Source organism: Callorhinus ursinus, unplaced genomic scaffold (genome assembly GCF_003265705.2).
Source record: "Callorhinus ursinus isolate GAN/ISIS: 27379988/994484 unplaced genomic scaffold, GSC_fseal_2.0 scaffold52, whole genome shotgun sequence".
Lineage (NCBI taxonomy): Eukaryota > Metazoa > Chordata > Mammalia > Carnivora > Otariidae > Callorhinus > Callorhinus ursinus.
Window position 1 is genome coordinate 7,786,568 of NW_027397114.1, and position 22,858 is coordinate 7,809,425.

General features: G+C 58.7%; 1 protein-coding gene across 1 annotated transcript; it reads left to right on the forward strand.

Moving 5' to 3' along the window:
* Positions 1-72: 72 nt before the first annotated feature.
* MLLT6 (MLLT6, PHD finger containing) lies at positions 73-22,329 on the forward strand. Its single transcript, XM_025859166.2, is given in 21 exon segments — positions 73-533; positions 1,737-1,816; positions 2,290-2,344; positions 2,577-2,686; positions 3,619-3,722; positions 3,912-4,005; positions 6,291-6,452; positions 7,298-7,396; positions 9,735-9,960; positions 10,480-11,094; positions 11,561-11,748; positions 11,984-12,092; positions 13,277-13,343; positions 13,543-13,688; positions 14,217-14,414; positions 14,521-14,555; positions 14,557-14,610; positions 15,714-16,063; positions 16,500-16,590; positions 17,527-17,880; positions 18,442-22,329. Coding segments are annotated over 21 exon segments (3,288 nt in total). The 5' UTR covers positions 73-424; the 3' UTR covers positions 18,484-22,329.
* The last annotated feature ends 529 nt before the right edge of the window (positions 22,330-22,858 follow it).

Below are 22,858 nucleotides of genomic sequence, written 5' to 3' on the forward strand. Positions count from 1 at the left end.
GGGGGGCGGCGCGTGAGCGGGCGGCGCGGGGCGGGCGCGGGGCGGGCGGGCGCCCGCGATGTGCCACTCGGCGCCTCCCCCGCCGGGCCCGGGCTGTGCGGCGGCCGGGCGGCCCTGGTAGCTGGGCGCGCGGCGCGGAGGGGGCGAGCCCGGCGCGCGGGTCTTATTGTTGGGGGGGGGGGCCCGTCGGGGCATGAGGGCGAGAGCACGGCGGGGGGGGCGGCCAGACAGAGCGAGCGAGGAGGAGGAGGAGGAGGACGCCGAGGAGGAGGAAGGAGAAGGCAAAGAAAAGAAGCGGCGGCGGCGGAGGAGGAGGAGGAGGGAGCGAGGAGGCGCGCGGCCCCCCGCTCCCTCCCCCCCCCCCTGACCCCCGACCCCCGCCGGCCGGCCCCCCGCCCCAGCCCCGGAGGGAGCTCATGGGAGTATGAAGGAGATGGTAGGAGGCTGCTGCGTATGTTCGGACGAGAGGGGCTGGGCCGAGAACCCGCTGGTCTACTGTGATGGGCACGCGTGCAGCGTGGCTGTCCACCAAGGTACGGGGGTGGCCCGCTGGGGGCGGCGGGACCCCGGGGGCGGCGCGCGCGGGGAGCCCCGGGGCCGCGCCCTCCGGAGACCTCCCGGGGCCCGGGCGCCCCTCCCCCACCCTACCTGAAGGGAAGGGAGGCGTCGGGGGGCTCCCCCCGCCCGGTCCTGGAGGACCGGGTCAGGCATTGTTTTCTTGCCTATTGTTCCAGTCCCGCGCCCCCCACCCCAAGTTGAGGGAGTTTGGGGACAGACTAGGGGGCAGTGAGTGCACTCTCCGCGCCCCACACCGCCAGTGTCGGGGCTGCTGGGGGAATGTTTACCTGCGAGGTGTCCCCTCCCGCCCGGTTATTTTGGTCCCGGCTCCCGGAGGGAGAGGTCAAGGGGGGGTCATCCCCCCCTCCCGCTTCCGGATACTGGGAGGAGCGGAATTGGGAAGGGAGGAGAAGGGTCCCAGGGGAGAGAGACTCCTAAAATCCTCCGGGAAGAGCTGTGGATAGGAGAGAGGTTGTGCAGGGGGCCGGGAATTGAGAAGAGGGAGGTTTGGAGTTTCCCCCAACAGCACATGGTTCGGGAGTTAACTCCTTGAGGAGTCTTGCCGAGGGCGCAGGCTGGCATCTCCCGCCTGTCTGGCACAGTCAGCTAACCCCCCCCCCTTCCTGGGACAACCCTTAATGCTGTCTCTGTCCGGGCTTCCCGCCGCTCTCCTATTGGTTACCTGCACTGCACCTGCCCTTGGCCTTGACTTTTGACCTGTACCTATTATAATTAGAGGCTTAAGATAAGGTCCCTGGACCCCCTACTTCCCCACCTCTTCCCTTACTGGCCCTTTAAGAAATGCTCCCCCCATAGCAACAAAACGTGTTTGACTATCGTAAATGTTGTCCCTCTGGTTTTCTCTATTCTTGATGATGAAGACTGTTCCCAGGAAGGAGTTGGGAAACTGATCCAGAAAGAGCATGGGGTGGCGGCGGGGGTCTTTTAGAAGTTTAAAGTCAAGGACTCAGACTTCTCATCCCTGTTTGGAGTGCTTGGTTGCGTGGTTGAAGGCTGGCCATGTGCTGTTAGGCATTCCTTGTGATCCTGCTGTCTAGTGAGTGACTCTAGACAGGGGAGCAGCCCCACCTCCTTTAGAGTCACCCCCTTCCCCCAGTTGCTCTGAGAAAAGCCACTGCCGACAGATTTACTTGGTGATTCTTCTCCCCTACCCTCAGCTTGCTATGGCATCGTCCAGGTGCCAACGGGACCCTGGTTCTGCCGGAAATGTGAATCTCAGGAGCGAGCAGCCAGGGTGGTGAGTTTGAGACTCCCTCCCCGCTTCTGTACACCTGAGCATCTCCTCCCAGTTAAACTAGGGGAATCAGCCTCAGGCTGAGGCTAGGGCGGGACTGTCACACAGGACTTCCTGTTTCCTGCACATCTCTCACCAACCCATCTCTCCCTCAGCTTATCCTTTACTCTGCCCCACCCCCAGCCAGCACTGGGCCTTTTATTTTTGTTAGTTTTTTGAACTTTTTATTATGGAAAGTTTCCAACATGTATAGAAGTAGAGGGAATACTATAATGAACTTCATGTCCCCATCGCTCATCTCCGGCAATTACCACTCATAGCCAACCCGGTTTCTTCCATACCCCTGCCTATCCCCCATAGACCGCTCATTTCATCCTGGGGCCCTGTGAATGTGTTCAGGAAGGGCCCAGCTTAGCAGATCCCCCCACCCCCTTTTGGGAAGCCCCCCAAAATCCCTGTGCCCCTTGCATTGGCAGAGGTGTGAGCTGTGCCCACACAAAGACGGGGCATTGAAGAGGACTGATAATGGAGGTGAGGGGGGCCCTGAGCCCCAGAGCTCATCGGTCAAGGTCAGCAAGGCCCCCTGAGCAGGGTCTGGGAAGGCAGGAGTGGACTATTTTGGGGTGGCCAGGGTGGGGCTGGAGATTGGGTTTTCCTTCCCTTGCTGGCAATGGAATCTGATGGGAAGGCTGTGGAGGGGGGACCGTGTGCAGCTTGGGGTGGTGAGGGGCCAGGGTCTCAGGCCGTCCCCCCACCGCCCCAGGCTGGGCCCACGTGGTGTGCGCCCTCTACATCCCGGAGGTACAGTTCGCCAACGTGCTCACCATGGAACCCATCGTGCTGCAGTACGTGCCTCATGACCGCTTCAACAAGGTCAGTGGGCCCTGTCCGGCCCCGTACCAGCCAGCTGTCCTGGGGTCCCTCCAGCTCTCTCTCCATCCAGTGTAATCTGATTCTGTCCAGCCAAAGGGGGACTTAGGAGGTGGGTAGGCACCTTCCCCTGCCAGGCACCTGCCTGTTGTGCTCTGGAACTCCTGGAGATGAGTAGGCTCCGTGGCAGTAGTAACGCTGGGTCGTGGACCTGAGCAAGCGCGTCACTTATTCATTCACTGAACACGTTGTACAGGATGCCTACTATGTACCAGACTTGGGCCGAAGTACCAGGCGCACGGGGTCACTTATCAAAACAGATGTGTTCTCTGCCCCCATGGAACGCAAGCTTTTGTGTGGGAAGACTGTAAATATCAATAAACAGGCAAATAAAATAAATTCAGTTTGTGGTCAGTGCTGTGAAGAAAAGAAACAAGGTACAAAAATAAAGACTACCTCGTAGGGGGTCTGACGTTAGATAAAGTGGTCAAGGAAAAAGACATGTGGGCTGAGGCCAGCCTTGAGGAGGGTGGGGTTCCGGATCCAGGCAGAAGGAACAGCATGAGCAAAGGCCCAGGGGTGGGAATAAGCTGACTTTAAGCAAGGCAGACATAGTCCCTGGCCTTACAGGGCTCACCCTCCAAGCACTGCTGTCCAATACAGTAGCTACCAGCTACATGCAGCTATGTAAATTAAAATGAAATACGATTTAAAGTCCCAATTCCTCGGTCGCACTAGCCACATTTCAGGCGTTCAGTAGCCTGCGTGCTTTATGGCTTACTGTATTGGACAGCGCGGTATGGAAAATTCCCATCATCGCAGAAACTTCGATTGGATAGCGCTGGCCTAGGATCCTGGGGAGACGATAGAGCTGAGAAGGCCAAGGGACCCCTCGGGTAGAAGGGAGGAGGGGATGATTGTACCGTGTCCTGCAGACATGCTACATCTGTGAGGAGCAGGGCCGGGAGAGCAAGGCGGCCTCAGGAGCCTGCATGACCTGTAACCGCCACGGATGTCGGCAAGCTTTCCATGTCACCTGGTGAGACCCCTGCCTGTGCCACTCCCCCCCCCCCCAGGGTTCTCTGGAGTCCCTGGGCAGCTGGCCCAGCCCCCTTCGAGGCTTGCCACAGCCCGCTGTCTTTTTGGTGGCGATAGCAATGACGGTGGGAAGAAGGTGGCCGGTCTGGTCTGCGGCCACACGCTTCTCAGGCTACCCTGTTTCACTTAGCGCCCAAATGGCAGGCCTGCTGTGTGAGGAAGAAGTGCTGGAGGTGGACAACGTCAAGTACTGTGGCTATTGCAAATACCACTTCAGCAAAATGGTGAGTCTTGTCCGCCGGGTGGTGAGTGGGTCAGTCAGTCCTGCTTTAAGGAGGGTATGGGCTCCAGGCCAGGCTGGAGCCAGGTGCTGGGAGGAGGGAGATGGAGGGAGCCCAGGCCCTGCTGTGAGGAGCTGTGCCACTGGATAAGGAAGGGGTTGAGGTACAGCCCGTGGGAGGTGAATGAGGGCTGAGCCAGGTGGTCCATCCCAGAAGACAGCTCAGACCCTGCCTGTCAGAGTCTGGGAGGCTTCAAGGAAGAGGCAGCATTTAAGCGCAAGTAGAAGCAATAAGAGCCGACATTTGTGGGGGTGACTTGCTCTGGCCTCTGTGCAAAGCTCTTTACATGTGTCATCTTATGTGGTCCTCCCCACATCCCTAAGAACTGGGTGTACAGTGTTCTCCATGTTACAGATTAGTAAACCAAGACCCACCAAGGTCGTGTAACTTATCCCACAGCTGGTGTGCGGGATTTGGAACACACAGTTTGATCTGAAAGCTCCTTGGGGACCTGCCAAGCAGAGACAGAAAGAAATGAGTCCTAGGTGGCGTGACTGGCATGGGCCAAGTCCTGAGGTGATAAAGAGAACTTGGGGACAGAACAGGGTGCTTGGGGAGAGTGAGGCAGGAGATGACCACAACGCTCAGGCAGGGCCAGAGCAGGGCTGGCCTCTGCCCTGGGCTTCTGGGGCCCAAGAAGAGGCTGGAGGAGGGCTTCTATTCCATGGTTGTGGAGAGACCTGCATGCTCCAGAAACTCTGGAGATGTCCAAGAGGGAGGCTGCAGCCTGACTGGGAATTCAGCTTGGACCTTAACCCCCACCCCCGCGCCCCGGGGCCACAGGCTTGTAAGCAGGAGGGTAACATGATCAGATTTATTTTTTAGGAAGATTACCCTGGCAGCCACTGTGAGGCTGGATCCCAAGGGCTGAGGCTGGAGGCTGGGAGACAGCTGCGAGAAGGGGCGCTGGCGGGATAAGGCTGGACTCTAGAACTGTTTCTAGGTAGACAGGCCTACATGTGCGGGTGGCTGAGAAGGAGGATTTGAGGGTGGGACAGAGGACCCAGGCTCTCAGTGCTTGGGCACCTGGGCCTGCTATGAACAGGGGGGTGCAGTGGGCTTCTGTAGGGTTGGCCTATGTCCTGTTCTGCCCTGGATAGTTCCAGTTTGTGCCTGTCACCCTGGTGTAATTAACAGTTCCCCCTTTTGTTTTCAAAAGTGTCCTGGTTTGGATCATAGATTATATGGTCACCTTGGTTTCAGGGTTTGATGACAACTTAGGACAAGGTAGGGAGCTCCGTGGGGCTAACAGGAGGGGCCGCATGGGGGTATTCAGGTGTGGTGGCTGTTGCCCCTCCCCCCCCCCCGGCAGGGTGGTGGTAGCAGCCCCAAGGAGAGAAGGCTGGGCTGGAATCCTCAGGTGCCCACCAGTATAGGGTGGGGCAAGGTGTGAGGGGGACCGAGAAGGGGAGAGTCTTGTGTTTGGAAAGGTAGGAGCGGTACCCACCACTGGGGAGCAACTGGGATGGACGGGGCTTGAAATTAGTCCTTGGGTTTGGCAATTGAGAGGTAGTGGGTGACCTTAGAGGGGACACCTTCAAGTCTGGGACAGGTGAAGCTGTCAGGCAGGGGGCAGTCCTCAGCTGTAAAGGGAAGGAGGGGGCAGCCGCTGGCTGGAGGGAGAGGCAGAACAAGGATCATTTGGGTTTTTGCTGTTGTGCATATTTACTTCCCTCTTCTTAAGGGCATCAGGTCCTTTGGGACAGAAGGACCCACTGTGGGTTTGATGGAGGGGGAGGGCCAGGATCAAGAGAGGGAAGGGCTGATGGCTGGAGCGAAGTATCTGGAAGGGGGCATGGGGCGGAGTGCAGGGGAGCAGGGACTGCCCAGGAGGGCCCCCATGCAGTCTCTACCCCAGCAAAGAGGTGGAACTGGGCTGTGGCTCAGGCTGCCTGAGATGGGCCAAGAGGCACCATGGAAAGATGTGGGCAGAAAATAAGAGACTCGGGCCCTTGTTCTACCTCCAGTGGTTCCTTGCTAGGGCCAAGATGCCTCTAGCTCTTCTGGGCCTGTTGCTGAATCTGTGCGTTGGATAAGCCAACTGGGGAAGCTCTAGGATTTGAGACTAGAGAATGCCTTCTGCTGAGCAAAGCATCATTGAAGACACAAGGTCCTTTTAGTGACAAGCAGGGTGGGAGGGACTGGCCCCCCGGATCTTTGACTTCCAGGAATCTTGTCCTAACCTAGTGAAAGGAGGGTTTGGCAATTCCTCTCTCTTCTTTCCCCAGAAGACATCCCGGCATACCAGCGGGGGAGGTGGAGGGGCCGGAGGAGGAAGTGGCACAGGGGGAGGTGGCAGTGGCTTTATCACTGGCCGGAGAAGCCGGTCAGCCTCTCCATCCACCCAGCAGGAGAAGCACCCTTCCCACCATGAAAGGGGCCAGAAGAAGGTAAATGTCTTCTCCCTTTTCTTCTCCTGCCCACACCCACAAACACATAACTCTTTCTTTTTTTTTTTTTAATATTTTACTTATTTATTTGACAGAAAGATTGAGAGAGAGCACAAGCGGGGGGAGGGGGAAAGGGAGAAGGAGAAGCGGCTCATGACTTGAGCCGAAGGCAGACACTCAACCGACTGAGCCCCCCAGGCGCCCCAACACATAACTCAGGAAACCACCACAAGGTGCCCCTGAGGCCTTGGGGCCTGCCCCCGTCCTTCCCATGAGGCCACTAAAGCCCAGGAGGGGACTGAGGAAGTGACACACGAGGGTCAGGGAGGGTAAGGTGAGGGCCCGGCTTCCCTGGAGCTCTGTGTGATTCCTCCACACCCTCCTCGTGACATGACAGTGTCTCCAAAGCCCTCAACACACGGCCCTGCATGTTTGCAGACACCTTCACAGTCTAGCCATGGGGCAGCCCACTTGTCTCTGTCCCCTCGTGCTGTACATCCCAGTGTGCCTGGTTCCTATCCCAGCTGCATGCACAGCTCCATGCCCCAGGTGGACACCCTCGCAGGTGCGGGCTCCTGTGTGTGGTACTCTGTGTCCCTGATGTGCTAATGGGACAGGCTATTTTTAGCAAGCAGTGAGGAGGAGGGGGAGGGGCCTTTGGCTCCCAGGGCAACCTGCCTGAGCCATTCTTGTCCAGCCTAAGTCTCCCAGTCTCTCCATAGGGGGAGATGATGCCCATAAAGCCCATCCCTGAGAGGGGACTATTCCCCCCATGCACATGGCATGTGTATCCTCAACCAGACTGTCCCCCCACAACCCAGATCTGGTCACTTCTGCCTCCCTAGAGTCGAAAGGACAAAGAACGCCTTAAACAGAAGCACAAGAAGCGGCCTGAGTCACCCCCCAGCATCCTCACCCCGCCTGTGGTCCCCACTGCTGACAAGGTACTGCTGCCCACACGCAGGGGAGTGGCCGAGGTAGGGGAGGGAGACAAGTTGCAAGGGGTAGGAGTGAGCCAGGGACTCTGGGCAGCCCCCAGCAGCTTCAGGTTACTGTGCCTCTGTTCCCCACCCCACCCCTCTCCACTCCCCCCTTCTACCCTATGCTCCTCAGCCCCACCAGTCACTGACCAACCAGGAGGGTCGGGGTGGGGTGGGGGCGCTGCCCTGCCTGCTGGCTGCCAGATGTTTACATCTGCCTCTGTCCAGACAGAGCGCGTCAGCACTGGGCTCTTGTCTGCGGGTTCAGTACTCAGGCTGGTTCTTCATGTTCTGGGGCCCATTTCCCCAGAGATAGGCAGAGAGGACCCCTTCGCTCTCACCCCTCCCCCACGTCAGGACACTGCCCAGAGCCTGCCTCCCAACCAAAATCCCATGGTGGCATGGGCAGGCCTACGGACAGCACCCCAAAACCCCCACTCATCCCACCCTTCCCAGGCTTGGTATGTCGGGCCTGTCTCCAGAAATGGGCAACATCTGGAGGAACAGCCAGCAGGCCCTCCTAGGGGCTACAGAGTCTCTAATCCAAGCCAGAGCGCCCCTTCCTTCCCCCCACCGCCCACCCCCCACACCGAAGGAGCACCGGGGCCTGGAGAAACTGCTTCTTCCTGTCGCCGTTACTACCCCACTCACCTCCACCCACCTTAGGAGGTTGGCAGAGCTCTGGGCATCTTAGCAGGAGGCTCGGGTATCGGGTTTCCAGGGTGATGTTGTGGCAACTGTCCCAGTAACCCTCTCCCCGCCTGCTTCCCAGGGTTCACCTGGAAAAGCTTGTCATTCATGCCCTCTGACCTTTCCCTGGGGCCTGCAGGCAGGTGGAAATAGGGCCAGAGATACGGGAATTCCCAGGGGCCAGGTATCCTCTGGACATGTAGGAGACTTCTGCCCATCCCCCTCCACCCACCCCAGCATTTCAGCTACCCCTCCCCCTTGCCCCTCTCCTCCCTTGCTCTCAGAACCACATCTGGCTCCCTTCAGAACTCCAGCTGTTAAAAAGAACAAAGAGGAAGACAGAGACCAGGACTCCGCCCGGGGAAGGGCAGCACAGGGTGGCTGTCGTCCCCTGATCCGTCCTTCCTCTAGCATTTGTTCCGTCCCCGAATACCTGGTCTCCATCAGGAGGAAAAGCACCATCCCTGGCAGTAATATGAAGCCCTAACTCACTCACGCATCACATGCCAGGGTCCCTTCTCGAACAGGAGGATGGAAGGGGTCTGTGGGGATTAGCTCATTTAATCCTCAAAATAATCCAATGATTTTGGTATTTTTATTAACCCAGTCTAATAAATGAAGAAGCCGAGGCATAGAGAGGTTAAGTAATTTACCTTAAAAGCACAAAGCTAGTAAGTGGGGGAGTGGAGATTTGAACACAGGCAGTCTGGCTTGTCAAGGCCCATACTTTTGCACGGGCCACTGTCTGTGTCTGCGGTATATTCAGAGCGGCTACCGGCGTCTGCCATTGTTGGCCCCACGCGTTGTATCTGGCTCTCTGCTCCTTGTGCCACTTCCAAAGAGGCCTCGTTGGCCCTGTCAGGACCCTGAAGCTCAGCAAGGTTGAGAGGCGGCACAACATAACACAGCAGTAGATGGCAGAGCCCACCAGGCCCACAGCCTGCCTTGCCTGACCCCAGAGCCCATGCTGCCCTCCGGGGCGTGCTGGAGGCCTCCGATGTGGGGAATGGATATTCCAGTGCAGTGTGGCAACTGTTGACAAGGCTGATGTGAGGACATGGTGCCCTAGAACTAAGGACAGAGTGACTGGGTCCACCCCAGGGATCTAGGTGGCCTCATGGACTTCCAAGCTGGATTTGGAAGGATGAGAAGTTTCCCAGGAAGAGTAAGGAGAGGCTGTGCTGGCAGAGGCTTGGCACTACGAACTCAGGTTGTCTAGGAAGGGCCCAGGGCGGCCCGGGGAGGGGGTGTCTGCCAGGTGGAAGGGTGGTGACTGGCGGGCTCAAGGATGGGGCCCGGGCAGTGCTCCCTCTGCCCTGCGCACGTCACGGCCAGCACAAGTCCAGCCTTCTGGGACCCACTAAGCGTTTCTTCAGTGGATGACTGAACCGGTGGGCACATCTGGACAGGCTCAGGGACTGTTGTCACTCTCCTCTGCCTCAGGCAAAGGACAGACAGACTCCACTCTCCTCACACCCACCTTCCCGAAGCCAACCTGGACTCTCCCCCTAGCGCCTGGGGCCCTGTGTCCCTGTGTCGTCCTGTCACACTGCCAGGTCCGGGTGAGCCCAGGGAACTGGCCTTGAGCCTTGCCCTCTCCTCCTTCCCTCAGGTCCCCTCCTCAGCTTCATCCTCCTCGCACCATGAGGCCAGCACTCAGGAGACCTCTGAGAGCAGCAGGGACTCGAAGGGGAAAAAGTCTTCCAGCCACAGCCTGAGTCACAAGGGGAAGAAACTGAGCAGTGGGAAAGGTGTGAGCAGTTTCACCTCCGCCTCCTCCTCCTCCTCCTCCTCCTCCTCCTCCTCCTCCTCCTCTGGGGGGCCCTTCCAGCCTGCAGGTGAGTGTGGGCTTCCTGGAGGAAGCTGGGGGCGGGACAGCCTTCGGCCCAGAGCTTCTCTAGCCAGGGCCTCTGCGCACTGCTTTGCGTCTCATTTGCTTCTTAAATTGCTTAAAGATGGGGGCTCCCCACCAAGTGACTCCTCTCCGGACCCTCCCCTCAGCCCCTCCTTCTCAGGCCCCCCCCCACACACCGCCCCCCACTGCCGGGACAGTATTCATTATCCCCCGCACCTGGGCCATGGGGTGCCATTTTTAAAGTCCCAACACTAATGATATCTTCTATAATCTCTCTAGTCCAGTGAGGTCAGCTGGGCAGGAGTTCTCTCTCCCCTTTATGGCACGTGGGAAAGCTGGGGTGGGGGACACTCATCCCAAGACATAGAGACAGAGGCAGAGCTGGGACAGGAACCCAGACTTCCCCCCCCCCCCCCCCCGACCAGAGCTCTCTCCAGCTAGTGCAGTTGGGTGGGGGGTGGGATCTGGGGCCCAGCTGTAATTCTGTTTTCCCTCTGTGCAGTCTCGTCCTTGCAGAGCTCCCCTGACTTCTCGGCATTCCCCAAGCTGGAGCAGCCAGAGGAGGACAAGTACTCCAAGCCTGCAGCCCCTCCCCCCTCAGCCCCTCCCTCGCCCTCAGCCCCCGAGCCCCCCAAAGCTGACCTCTTTGAGCAGAAGGTGGTCTTCTCTGGCTTCGGGCCCATCATGCGCTTCTCCACCACCACCTCCAGCTCAGGCCGGGCCAGGGCCCCGTCCCCTGGAGACTACAAGTCTCCTCACGTCTCGGGGTCCGGGGCCTCAGCAGGCACCCACAAGCGAATGCCCACACTGAGTGCCGCCCCTGTGCCTACGGAGGAGACCCCTGAGACAGGCCTGAAGGAGAAGAAGCACAAAGCTAGCAAGAGGAGCCGACATGGACCAGGTCGTCCCAAGGGCAGCCGGAACAAGGAGGGGGCTGGGGGCCCAGCTGCTCCCTCCCTGCCCAGTGCCCAGCTGGCTGGCTTTACTGCCACTGCTGCCTCGCCCTTCTCCGGAGGGTCCCTGGTCAGCTCTGGCCTGGGTGGTCTGGCCTCCCGCACCTTTGGGCCTTCAGGGAGCCTTCCCAGCCTGAGCCTGGAGTCCCCCCTGCTAGGGGCAGGTTAGTGACCCTTGGGCATCTCAGGGCCCAGCCAGTCTAGTGAGGGAACAGAGGCATAGGCATACAGTCAGAGGGAAATGGGATAGATGCTCCGAAGGACGGAGATAAAGGATGGAAGAGCCAGTCAGTTCTAAGACACTCCCCCGTTCCTGTCTTCTGCAGGGTCGTGGTGGGAGAGATTGGAGTAGACTGCCAGTAGGACTTACCTATTAGAAAAGCCTGGAATCCCCCTGGCCTGGGCAGGGCAGTCTAATAAGCAGGCATGTCAAGCAGATGTCACATAGGCAAGAAGTGACAGCTTTGCAGCAAGAGGGTTAGACTGATGTGATACTCCCCAGATCCGGGGGAGTATTATCCCTGGGGAGGGGCTGCCCCAGACACCTGACTGAGGAGGGGCCTGGGGTCTGGGGTGGGGGGGGGGAGTGGTGACCCGAAGCTTCCCTCTGTGTCCTTCTTGTGCCTGTAGGCATCTACACCAGTAATAAGGACCCCATCTCCCATGGTGGCAGTGGTGGAATGCTGCGGGCTGTCTGCAGCACCCCCCTCTCCTCCAGCCTGCTGGGGCCCCCAGGGACCTCGGCCCTGCCCCGCCTCAGCCGCTCCCCATTCACCAGCACCCTCCCCTCCTCCTCTGCTTCTATCTCCACCACTCAGGTGAGGCCTTACCCCTGGGCTCCTTCATCCCTGGGCAGGTGGGGGACAGACAGGCTGCCTGGGACACCAGCTCTCCATGGGAGAGATGGAGAGATTGGGCTTGGTCGCCACCAGAATGTCTCCCTCTCTGGTCTTCTCCTCCCCAGCACACCTGATCCCCTCCCCCTCTACACACACAGTTGTGCCCTAGATCCAAGAATAACCACCAGGCTGGACTCTACCTCCTTTCCCTCAGGTGTTTTCTCTGGCTGGCTCTACCTTTAGCCTCCCTTCTACCCACATCTTTGGAACCCCCATGGGTGCCGTTAACCCCCTCCTCACCCAAGCCGAGAGCAGCCACACAGGTATGTGTCTCTGACCCCATTCCCTGTTCTTCCCAAAGACCTGAGGGGCACCCATCACCTGCATGTCACCCCAGACAGATGGGAGGACTTTCCGGCTGCCCCCTCCCTCTGGCCATTGCCCGCCCTGGAAAAAAAAAAAAAAATTCACACACAACAAACCAGGGTACACTTTCACGTTAACAAAACAAAACAAAACCGTGGAGAGACGGGACAGGACCGGCAGAATTACTGCTGCTCACAGAAGAAAAAGGCTTAATGGTTTGCTCAAAGCAGTTGAAGTAGAGAAAGGCAGAGCCAGAGCTCACATTATGGCCCTGACTCCAATCCCAGTTCCCTGCCGGCCTCTTAGTCCTCGGGATGGGACCTTTCGAATCCGCCAGCTGGGCAACCGGCGCTCCGGGTATTTCGGAGTTAAGGGGGAGGATCACAAGCGCCCCTCCCCCTCCCTGGAGAGTCAACCCAGCCCCAGAGAGCTGATTGGTGCAGAGACACCACCTGGCCGGTTAGGGGGCGGGGCTCACCTCCCGGCCGCCAGTTCAGGTAAACCTTCTTAAAGGGGCCGAATCCGATTCCAGAATTAATGATCTGACAGCGCAGGGTGACTTCCTTTTCCAAAATCCAAATTGGAATTCCGTGGCCCAGCAAAAGGTTTTGCAGTCTAACTTAGGAGTTTATGAATATGGGAAGTCGCACAAGACTAATTATAATAGCTGCAGTTATTAAGGGCTTGCTGCAGGACAGCTGACACTTCACATTTATTACCTTGTTTTTAATCCTCCTAACAGTCATTTTAGTGAGATTAGTTTCAAGCCCAAGGTCACATAGCAAGTATCAGGTCCAAGTTCAACTGAGGACTGTCCAGACCCTGAATTTCTATAACCCTGAATCCACCAGGAAAGAAATTGAGAGGTGGTTCTGAAAGAAGCCAGGCAGCGGCCGCCTTTCTGCCTAGAGAAAGGCAAAGAGACCAGATCCCATGGCTGTGCCTCCCGAGGGGCCAGGTTTCCAAGCCCGGGCTCCCAGCGCGCCTTACGAGCTAGAACTGCCAGTCTGGGGTTGGGGGAGATCCTGGGGGAAAGGGGTCTGCGGTAAAGTCCCAGATCCCGCACCCACTTCCCAGGCGGGGACCGTGAGGCCGACGGCACCCTTTCCCCGCTGATCCCTGCTCCCCTTCTCCTTCCAAGAGCCAGACCTGGAGGACTGCAGCTTCCGGTGTCGGGGGACCTCCCCCCAGGAGAGTCTGTCTTCCATGTGAGGGAGGGGGCGGCGGCTTGGGGGAGGGGCTGGGAGCGGGGCTGGGGGGACACTAGAGGGAGGAGGGGATGGACAGACGGGCGCCAGGAGAGGGTGGGGTCCAAGAGGGAACGACTGGAACCCCTGAGGGGGGAGGAGGGAGACAGGAGTAGGGACGTGAGGTAAGCCTGAGCCCGGTTTTCTCTTCCGACCCCAGGTCCCCCATCAGCAGCCTCCCCGCACTCTTTGACCAGACAGCGTCTGCACCCTGCGGGGGTGGCCAGTTAGACCCAGCGGCCCCCGGAACGACTAACATGGAGCAGCTGTTGGAGAAGCAGGGCGACGGCGAGGCCGGTGTCAACAGTGAGGAGGGGTGGGGCCGGGCTGGGAGACCTGCCCTAGGACCCCCAGACTCGGTCACCTTTCTCTCCGAGTTCCCCAAACTTCTTTAAGGTTCCGCCCTTTGGCTCCGCCCCAGCCTTAACTCTTGGCTACCCCGAGCCTTACATCTAACCTTTGCTAGGCCCGGCTGCTGGACACGCCACCTGTGCGCCAAGCCTTCGGCCTCCGCGGCCTTCTGGCCCTTACGTTACTAGGCCCCAACTTCCAACTTACACCGGCCTCTAACGCTCCCAGTCAGGGCCTCGACCCCCAGCCTCAGGCCCCGCCCCCAGGCCTCACACCTCTGGCTGCCCCCGGGTCCCGCCTCTCCGAGCTCACCTGAGTCTCTTGCTATTGCTAGCAGGCGCCTTCTCTTTTAGGTCTGAGTCTGATTTCCTCCGCCAGGCCCCGCCCTCCAGGCCCCGCCTCCGGCTCTCTCGCCCCGCCCCCCGCCCTCGCCCCGCCTCTCCAGGCCTGCAGGGCTCAGGCGCTCTCACCCTCTCTCTGCAGTCGTGGAGATGCTGAAGGCACTGCACGCGCTGCAGAAGGAAAACCAGCGGCTTCAGGAACAGATCCTGAGCCTGACGGCCAAGAAGGAGCGGCTGCAGATTCTCAATGTGCAGCTTTCTGTGCCCTTCCCCGCCCTGCCTGCCGCCCTGCCTGCTGCCAACGGCCCAGTCCCTGGGCCCTATGGCCTGCCTCCCCAAGGTAAGGGGATTCCCACCGAGTCAGGGAGTGGGAGCCTCTGCCGGGCAGTCGGACGATCTGGCCCCGACTCCAGCCCTTGACCTTCTAACCTGATCCCCTCCCTCAGCTGGCAGCAGCGATTCCTTAAGCACCAGCAAGAGCCCCCCCGGGGAAGAACAGTCTTGGCCTGGACAACTCTCTGTCCACGTCTTCCGAGGTGGGCGCTGCAGGGGGGAGGCAAGGGGTGGGCAGGAGGGGAAGCACCAGGGCTTTCCGGTCTCGTCTCCACCCTGCAGCCATTGGAGGCTGGGCAGTGAAGTGATTGGCTGAGCAATTGGTTGACCGATCCATTCCTTCCTTCATTAAATAATAATTATAGGTGCCTACTTAATACGAGGCACTGGCCAAGCAATCAATGAGCAAAACGGTCACAGCCCCGCTCCTGAGAATAGACTAGCGATCCAAGAAAATAACCATTACAAACCAGGAAAAGTGCGAAAATGGAAATATTTTAACGGCTGTGAGGCAGAATCAGGGTAGGATTCTTCTGGAGTTAGGAGGTGGTTAGGGAAGGCCTCTTTGAGAAGTATTTGGGAGAGGTTTATTACAGCAACTGGCAACCCAGTAATCCCCCTGTGATCGGCAGTGTTGGGGGGAGCGGTCTATCCTTAGGTTGTGGTTACTATTGAAATCAAACAAACGGGGTGGTGTATACTTGAGCAACAATAATCATAGCCCTAACGAGTATTGATTGCACACTTGCCCTCTGAAATCATGTCCTGTGCTGAGATTTTCAAAGCATTGGTTTGTTTAGTCTTCCAATAACCTTATGGAACAGTACTACTATTTCCCCCATGTTATGGGTGAGGAAACAGACAGAGAAGCCAGTGAACTGTGGACACAGAATTTGAACCTGAGCCTTTCCCCTCCAGCTGCTCTTCTTCTGCCTGCAGAGTTATTTAGCCTGCTTAAGAATCAATGGCTTCACCCATATGTGGGAATAAAGAGATAGTTTGGGGCAAGCAGTGAACCCTGGGTCTAGTTCACTAGATGGCCACCACCAACGTCACTGTTCATGATTAACAAGGAGTGCGAGGGGTGCTGGGCCCCCAGGAAGTGATCTGTAAACGCAGTTTGTGAAGACTACTTGGATTCTTAGCTTTTATCCCTGGGTCTGGCTTCTTCCTCCTGGGTGGCTCTGCCTGGGTGAGGTGGGGTGACTGTGCTCTGTGAGAATGCTGGTGGGTGCTGGGCCGGGGGCCAGAAAGGTCACGCTGGCCCCCCGCCCCTCTGACCCCTCCCTTCCCCCTCCCTCCCCAGGACCCACACTCAGGCTGCCCCAGCCGCAGCAGCTCGTCGCTGTCCTTCCACAGCACGCCCCCACCGCTGCCCCTGCTCCAGCAGAGCCCCGCTACTCTGCCCCTGGCCCTGCCCGGGGCCCCTGCCCCGCTCCCACCCCAGCCACAGAACGGGCTGGGCCGGGCACCGGGGGCAGCAGGGCTGGGGGCCATGCCCATGGCTGAGGGGCTGTTGGGAGGGCTGGCGGGCAGCGGGGCCCTGCCCCTCAATGGGCTCCTGGGGGGGTTGAATGGGGCTGCCGCCCCCAACCCTGCGGGCTTGAGCCAGGCTGGCGGGGCCCCCACGCTGCAGCTGCCAGGTTGTCTTAACAGGTGAGGGAGAGCTCAGCCTGGGGAAGGGAACGGGGAGGCTGGCTCTGGGAGGGACTCCCCCCAACACCCACAGCCCCCCAAAAGGAAGAATGTTCTTCCAGTCTTACAGGGCATAAAATCTAGTCACCTCTTGGCCCCAGATACTCCCTAGATGTTAGATGTGGGTGCCCTCTGGATGTGCTCTCCAGGGACAAAAGCATCGGTTTCTGTCTTGCACCCCCAGGCTTCATTTCCCTTCCGGGAAAGTTCTTCCATCGAACTTGTCTCCCTCCCAGTGGTCCCTGAGCTTGCTCTGTTTCTCTGTAGTCCTCTCAAACCGCACATCCCTGCCTTTCTCCACCTGGGCCTGAGGGCGTCTGGGAGCTTGGAGGGGCCGGGGTGGGGGAGGAATGTCTCCCTGCCCCTTCCCACGGTCTGTGTTTGTCTCCTGCCTCAGCCTATCCGAGCAGCAGAGGCATGTCCTGCAGCAGCAAGAACAGCAACTGCAGCAGCTCCAGCAGCTCCTGGCCTCCCCGCAGCTGAGCCCGGTAATGCCCTCTCTTCCCAGGCAGCTGCAGCCCCGTGGGGAGGGCCCATGTCGGGGGCTGGGCAGGCACAGAACGGAGCGAGGGCCACCCCACACTGGACCCTGCGGGGCAGAGGGGATAAGGTTGCTCTCGGGCCCTGGGCATTGCTGAAGGGGTGCTCATATCCTAGAGGGTGGTGAGCCCCCAGTTACTGAGCATTTCCAATCCCAGCCCCAAGGATCTTCAAGGGGAGCTGCAGGGTCTGCGGCTGAGCAGGTGGGCACCCTCTCAACCAGAGCAGCCCCTTTGGGTTCTGCGAAGGTTTCCTTTGGAGAAAAGGAGTTCTGCCTTTTAAAAAGGAGGGAATTGAAAAAACAGAAAACAATCATTTTCCTAGAAAGAAACACAAGAAACCAATTCAACTGGTTACCTATAGGGGCCAGATGGGAACAGGGGTAGGAGCAGGATTTCTTAAGGTAAACCTTGATATTGTTTTGGTGTTTGGAACACTGACAATGCCTTGTCTGTTCAAAGCAAAAATAAATGAATCTTAAAAGAAACAAAACAAAACAAAAAGAGGAGGAGTTGAATACTATTGACCTAGCCTAGTTCTTTCTCAACTTGGGGGTCATACCACCCCTGGGGGCATTTGTGGTTGTCATAGCGACTGAGGAAGTGATACAGCGAGGGGGTGGGGTCAGGGCTGCCAGACATTCTCCAGCTCTGGGCCAGGGGTACCCCGGGGAGGGGTGCCCCAGGTCGACACTCAGGGCCCCAGCCGCTTTCTTATCCAGATGGGGAGACTGAGGCCCCGAGTGGGGAGTTCGGGACAGGACCTTGACCGTCCCCCAGGTCTCCTTCCTCATGGCTCCAGTGAGATGGGATGGTGCCCCGGGCCAAGCAGGGCAAGCTGGCTCCGGGGACCACTGGCCCCTGAGCCGTCTGACCCCCTTGCAGGAACACCAGACTGTCGTCTACCAGATGATCCAGCAGATCCAGCAGAAGCGGGAGCTGCAGCGGCTGCAGATGGCCGGGGGCTCCCAGCTGCCCATGGCCAGCCTGCTGGCAGGAAGCTCCACCCCGCTGCTGTCTGCGGGCACCCCGGGCCTGCTGCCCGCTGCATCTGCCCCCGCCCTGCTGCCCGCCGGAGCCCTGGTGGCTCCCTCACTCGGCAACAACCCGAGTCTCATGGCTGCGGCGGCGGCGGCGGCCGCGGCAGTGGCCGCGGCAGGCGGTCCTCCAGTCCTCACGGCCCAGACCAACCCCTTCCTCAGCCTGGCGGGGGCGGACGGCAGTGGCCCCAAAGGAGGGGTGAGTAGGGGGGCCCCGGGCCGGCCTGTCCGCCCTCACCTTCTCCGGGATGGGCAGAGGTGGAGCATGAGAAGGGGGACGGAAGCGACCCCTAGGTCAGCAAAGCGCCCTGCTCCAGGCCCCAGGGCCTCTGCTGGCTCCGCCAGAGACAGACTCCGAGCGTGGGCTTATAGCAAAAGGACCAGTTAGAAAATGGGGTTCCTCTGAGAAGACCATTTAGGAAAGTCCGTTTCCTCTCTGAGTGGACCAGTTAGAAAAAGAGAATGCTCTGGGTGGGCCCTCCGGAGAAAGGCCCTCCTTCCTTCCTCTGGGGGCATACTGTCAGAGCCCAGGGTGCTGGCCTTGCTTAGCTGGGTGCCCTAGTGCAGGGCACCTTGCCCTCCACCCCCACCCCCACCCCCACCCAAACACTCGCCTTAGCCCAAGAGCCCAGGGCAGGGGCTTCAGCCGGGCTCCCTCACTCCGTCCTACAGCAGTGGTCTTACCCCAGGCCCTTGTTCACAACTGGGTGTTAGAACCAGACACCTCCTAAACCCCCAGCCTCCCTTCCTCTCTTTCCAGACCGCTGACAAAGGAACCTCAGCCAACCAGGAAAAAGGCTAAATCCACTCAGCCCCTCCTGACCCCCAAATGGAGGGGGCAGATCTTGGCCTGAGGGGCCCTACCTAGCCTGGAGCAGGCACCTGCACCCAGACACTGGAGAGCCCCAGCCCAGATCATGTGCTGAGGCCCAGGGAGTGTGGGGTGCTCCTGGTGCCGAGGACTGAGCCGGAGAGAGATGCCCCTTCCATTGGCCCCTCTCCCTCCACACTGACCCCTTTGTGAGGGGCTCAGAGGGAGGACAGGCTTCAAGCCCACCTAGGAGCCCCCACTCTCAGCAATGTTTTGAGGTCCTCCAAGAGCCACGTGGGCCATGGTATAAGTGGGGGGTTGGTTGGACCCCCCACATAAAATGGATCAGCACTTGAGTGGGGAGAGGTGGGGAGACAGGCCCTGGGCCTGCCCGTGCGCGGAAATCTCTTACAAAAGAAGGGGTGGCCCTGCTTTACCTGCAGGTTCTTCCCAACTTGGGCAGATGGCAGAAGAGATCCCTTGGACTGCGTCTCCCTGGTCCCCCGCCCCCGCCCCCTAATGAGGGTTACAAGCTGAGCTTGTAAAAGCCCACAGATGAGGGAGCTGAGGAAGGGGCAAGACGGCACCAAACTAAGCCCACGCCTCCCCACCTCTCGGGAGCCCCCCCCACCCCGTGACGGTGATGGGATGGGGGAGGGCGGGGGGGGGCGAGGCCCAACCCTCTTGGTGCCCTGCCCCTTGTTTGCACTATTGGATTTAGGAGTGCGGAGGGTGGGAAGATGGAGCTGCCTGACTCAGAGAGCGTGTGTGCCTGTGTGTGTGTGCATCTGTGTGTGTGTGTGTGTCTGTCTGTCTGTCTGTCTGTCCCCCCCTGGACCTGGGGCAGCCGAGGGCAGGGATAGGAGCAGTGCTCAGATGAGGCAGCACCAGAAGGGGGCTCCCAGCTTTTGTTTGCACCCCCCCCCACCTCACCGGCTTTGGTCCCTTTCTGGGGCATGAATGGTTAACAAAAACCAGAACAGTACTCCAATATTGGAGAGTAACCGGGGGCTGGGGGCTTTGAATCAGGGTCATGTCCTGCCTTCCCTCCCCCAGACCCCCACATGGTCTCACTGCCCCCTCGGAGCCCCCCTTCCCCCACTGACAGTTGGTCCTGCCTCCCTGGCCCAGGGGGAGCCCCAGGGGTCTGGGGGATGGGGCAAAGAGGGGGAGTAAAGTGCCACTTCCTTTGGTGACAACCTCCCTCCCAGAATTAGCCAGCTTGCTTCCCCCCCCCCCCCGCACCCCACCCCCACCAACCAGGGGAGCCTTCAGCTCGAGCTGACCTGACAACTGTCCCTTCACCCACCAGCTATTTCCCCGGGGTGTAGGGGGCAATTCTCACCTTAAAGAGCCCCCACCTGCCCAGAGCCTTTGGTGACAAAGGCTGAGGGGCCGGTAGGGCAGCCAGGAGCGGGGCGAGGGTGAAGCCTGTATCTCTGTTTCAGTTGCACTGGGGTTGGAGCCGGGAGAAGGCGTTTCCAGCTTTCCCTGATGCTCGTGTCTCGTCAGTCTTTGCATGTGTGGATTTTTTGTGTGTGTTTCTGTTTGGGTTTTTGTTATTGTTGGTTTTTTTTTAAATAAAGAAAAGAAGATGTGTATATTTTTGGCAACGACAGAAACGTAGTGCAGATATATTTTTGCCTGTGCTGCTCAACTGGTTTTTTTCTGATACTGAAAATAATATTAATATCCCTGTTGATAAGACTTTGTAAGATGTTAGGGAGCTGATAAAGGAGGGGGTGGGTGGGAATCCTTCAGAGGCAATTTCTTAGGCACTTGCAAGGGCTTGGGGGTGGGGGGAAGGCAGTTGTGATGACCTCAGAAATACTTTTTATTAATGCTAAATATCAATTAGAAAGAAATGATAGGACTCAGCATTTTGTTCATCTTCATCTATTAAGCTCTCTAATTCCCTGCCCCCAAACCACTGAAAAGAAAAATAACCTTTAGAGGTTCTTAGAAGAGTTGCTCATTCACACTCACACCCTTGCCCAAGGCCGGCCCACTAGGAGCCCAAGTCAACTTCTGTTCTGGATAGTGAGGGAAGCCAAAACCTCTCTGAGCCCGCTGTGGCAGAGTGAGAGGTCCCTAGGATTTAGTGCACTGGAACCAAGACCTCCCCGCTCCCTCCCAGCACCCATGAGCCTGGGGTTCTCATCTCCAAGAGCCTATGTTTTTCCAGCTTTCCCCAGGCTGGGGTGCAGCCGTAGGTAGGTTAGGTTGGAAGAAGGGACCCAGGCTGAATATGGATTGCTGCTGTCCCTCAATTTGGGGCAGGGGGGCACGAGAGAGGTCGTGCATTTCCTTCTTCAGAGGGAGCTTTATAATAGGAAAGTTCTGGAGATCTTCAGGATCCCAATGCAGGGGGAATGGCTTTAGTGACCTCACCCTCCTTTTCCAGCCTCTGTCCCTTTTTCTAGGACGAATTTGGATGGGGAGTGGGAAAAGACACAGATTTGTAGACCTCTCTGCCTAGCAGAGAGAAAGGATGTGGTTTGCAGGGCGGAAATGGAGCCTGAAAATGCATGAGAGGAGCTTCGTGTGTGATCACGCTCAGCGTGGAGGTGTGAGGGGGTGTGCATGCTGAACCCCTGTCCGGCTTTGAGGTCACGACTGGTGCATGAGTGTCAGAGTTGGAAGGGACCTATCTTTAGGGGTGGTTGGAACCAGTTCCTTGCTTCACGGGTGATAGCTCCAAGCCTAGGAGGGGCAGGGGCTTGGGGCAGAGCCAGGACCAGCCCTCAGGACCCTGGCCTCCTGGTCCTGGGCTCTCTCGCCCCCCACTGCACCACCTCCATGTGGCTGGCTGTCTGTCCCTGTGTGTGAGTGCTGGGCTGGGCCCCGGGGTGGGAGGGTATCTGTGTAGCACTGATTGTCTTAGCTCAGAGCTGATGGATCCTCTCCATAGACAATGACACTTTAAAGATTGCTTTTTTTTTTTTTTTTTTTTTTTTTAAGTTTTTCCTATTTGTGTGTGTCTTTCCCCTCAGGCTCCTGGGTCTACCGCTGCCTTCTGGTGCCCTAACCTTGAGGCTGAGAGCGCCCCACCCATTCCTGTTACTGAGTTCTAGGGAAGGGCTCCAGGGAAGGGCCTAGACAAATGAGGGGAGCCAGAGCCAGGGGCCAGCTCTGAGAAAGGGGGACCTCATGCTTCCCTTTCCTCGAACTGGAAATGCAGACAACTGTTCAAAGGCACAGGCTCCCCTTGCCAACCTCCAGCATCTTCCTTGGTGTGTGGTGGGCCCAAGTTAGGAGTAGGCGGCTTGCTCCCAATTCTCCTTAACTCAATGGGCAGAGGTGCCCAGACGGATTAAGGTCACTTCAGTGGGGAATCTGGAGGAAGTGGGGCGCAACACCCTGGCTCCTTCCAGTCACATCAATCCGGATTCAAAGTGTGTCCAGCTCCCGACCACTTTGACTTGATCTACTGAAAAGTTGGGGACTGGGGGGGTGCCTTCATTGCCCTTTGTTCATTTCCTCCAGCCCAACTTGGGACTCAGGTGGCAGGACTGGAGACCCAAACCCTGACTCCCAGCCCCGTTTTCCCCCTGTCCATCCCAGCCTGTCTCAATGTAGCAGACCCTTCCTAGGGGAGCAGGGAGGGGAAGCCAGAGTTGCAAACCCAGGGGCTCCTTTTACATTCTTTCTAGAACCTCCTTTATAGCCTCAGCCCAAAAGGCAATGCCCCCCTCCTCTCACTTCCAAGCCTGGAATTGTGCATAACCCGGATCTTGTATCTTTGTATAACGGATGTTATTTGTACGAAGGGCAGTTCATAAACAGCACTTGTTCTTTTAATAAAAGAATGTTTTACAAAAAAAAAAAAAATCCAAAGACCCCTGCTTTGTCTGGCTTTACTGAAGGGAAAGGGAGGGCAGTGCCAACGGTGGAAGCCTTGGGAGGGGATGGGGGGAGGGGTGGTCTGTTACACTTCTTTAAGCACTTAGAATAGTAGTTCACAGACCAGTACGCGCAAGACAACCAGGTTCCGGCTGAAAACTCAGATACCTGTGCCCACCCACAAGGCGGTAATGCGTACGCCCGGGCCAGGCGGGAATCTGTTGCAAAAGCAAGCTCCCTGGGGCCTGAGCGGGAGCCGCACGGCGCTCCCCGAGACGCGGCCTTAGCCTCCGCCTGAGCCGCGGGCTCCCGGGAGGTCCCCGCCCACACCGGGAGGCGCGGGCCGCGAGCGCCGAGGCGATGCTCCCGGAGCGGGCGCCCCCTCCGCACCCCTCCCCCCGGGGTGGGGGGCCGAGGAGGCTGCGGGGGGCGGGGGCCGGCCGGGCTTCCGGCGGCGGCGCGGGGAGGGGGGAGGCACCCCGGACGGCGCAGGCCCCGGGCCCCGGGCCCCATCCGCGCGGAG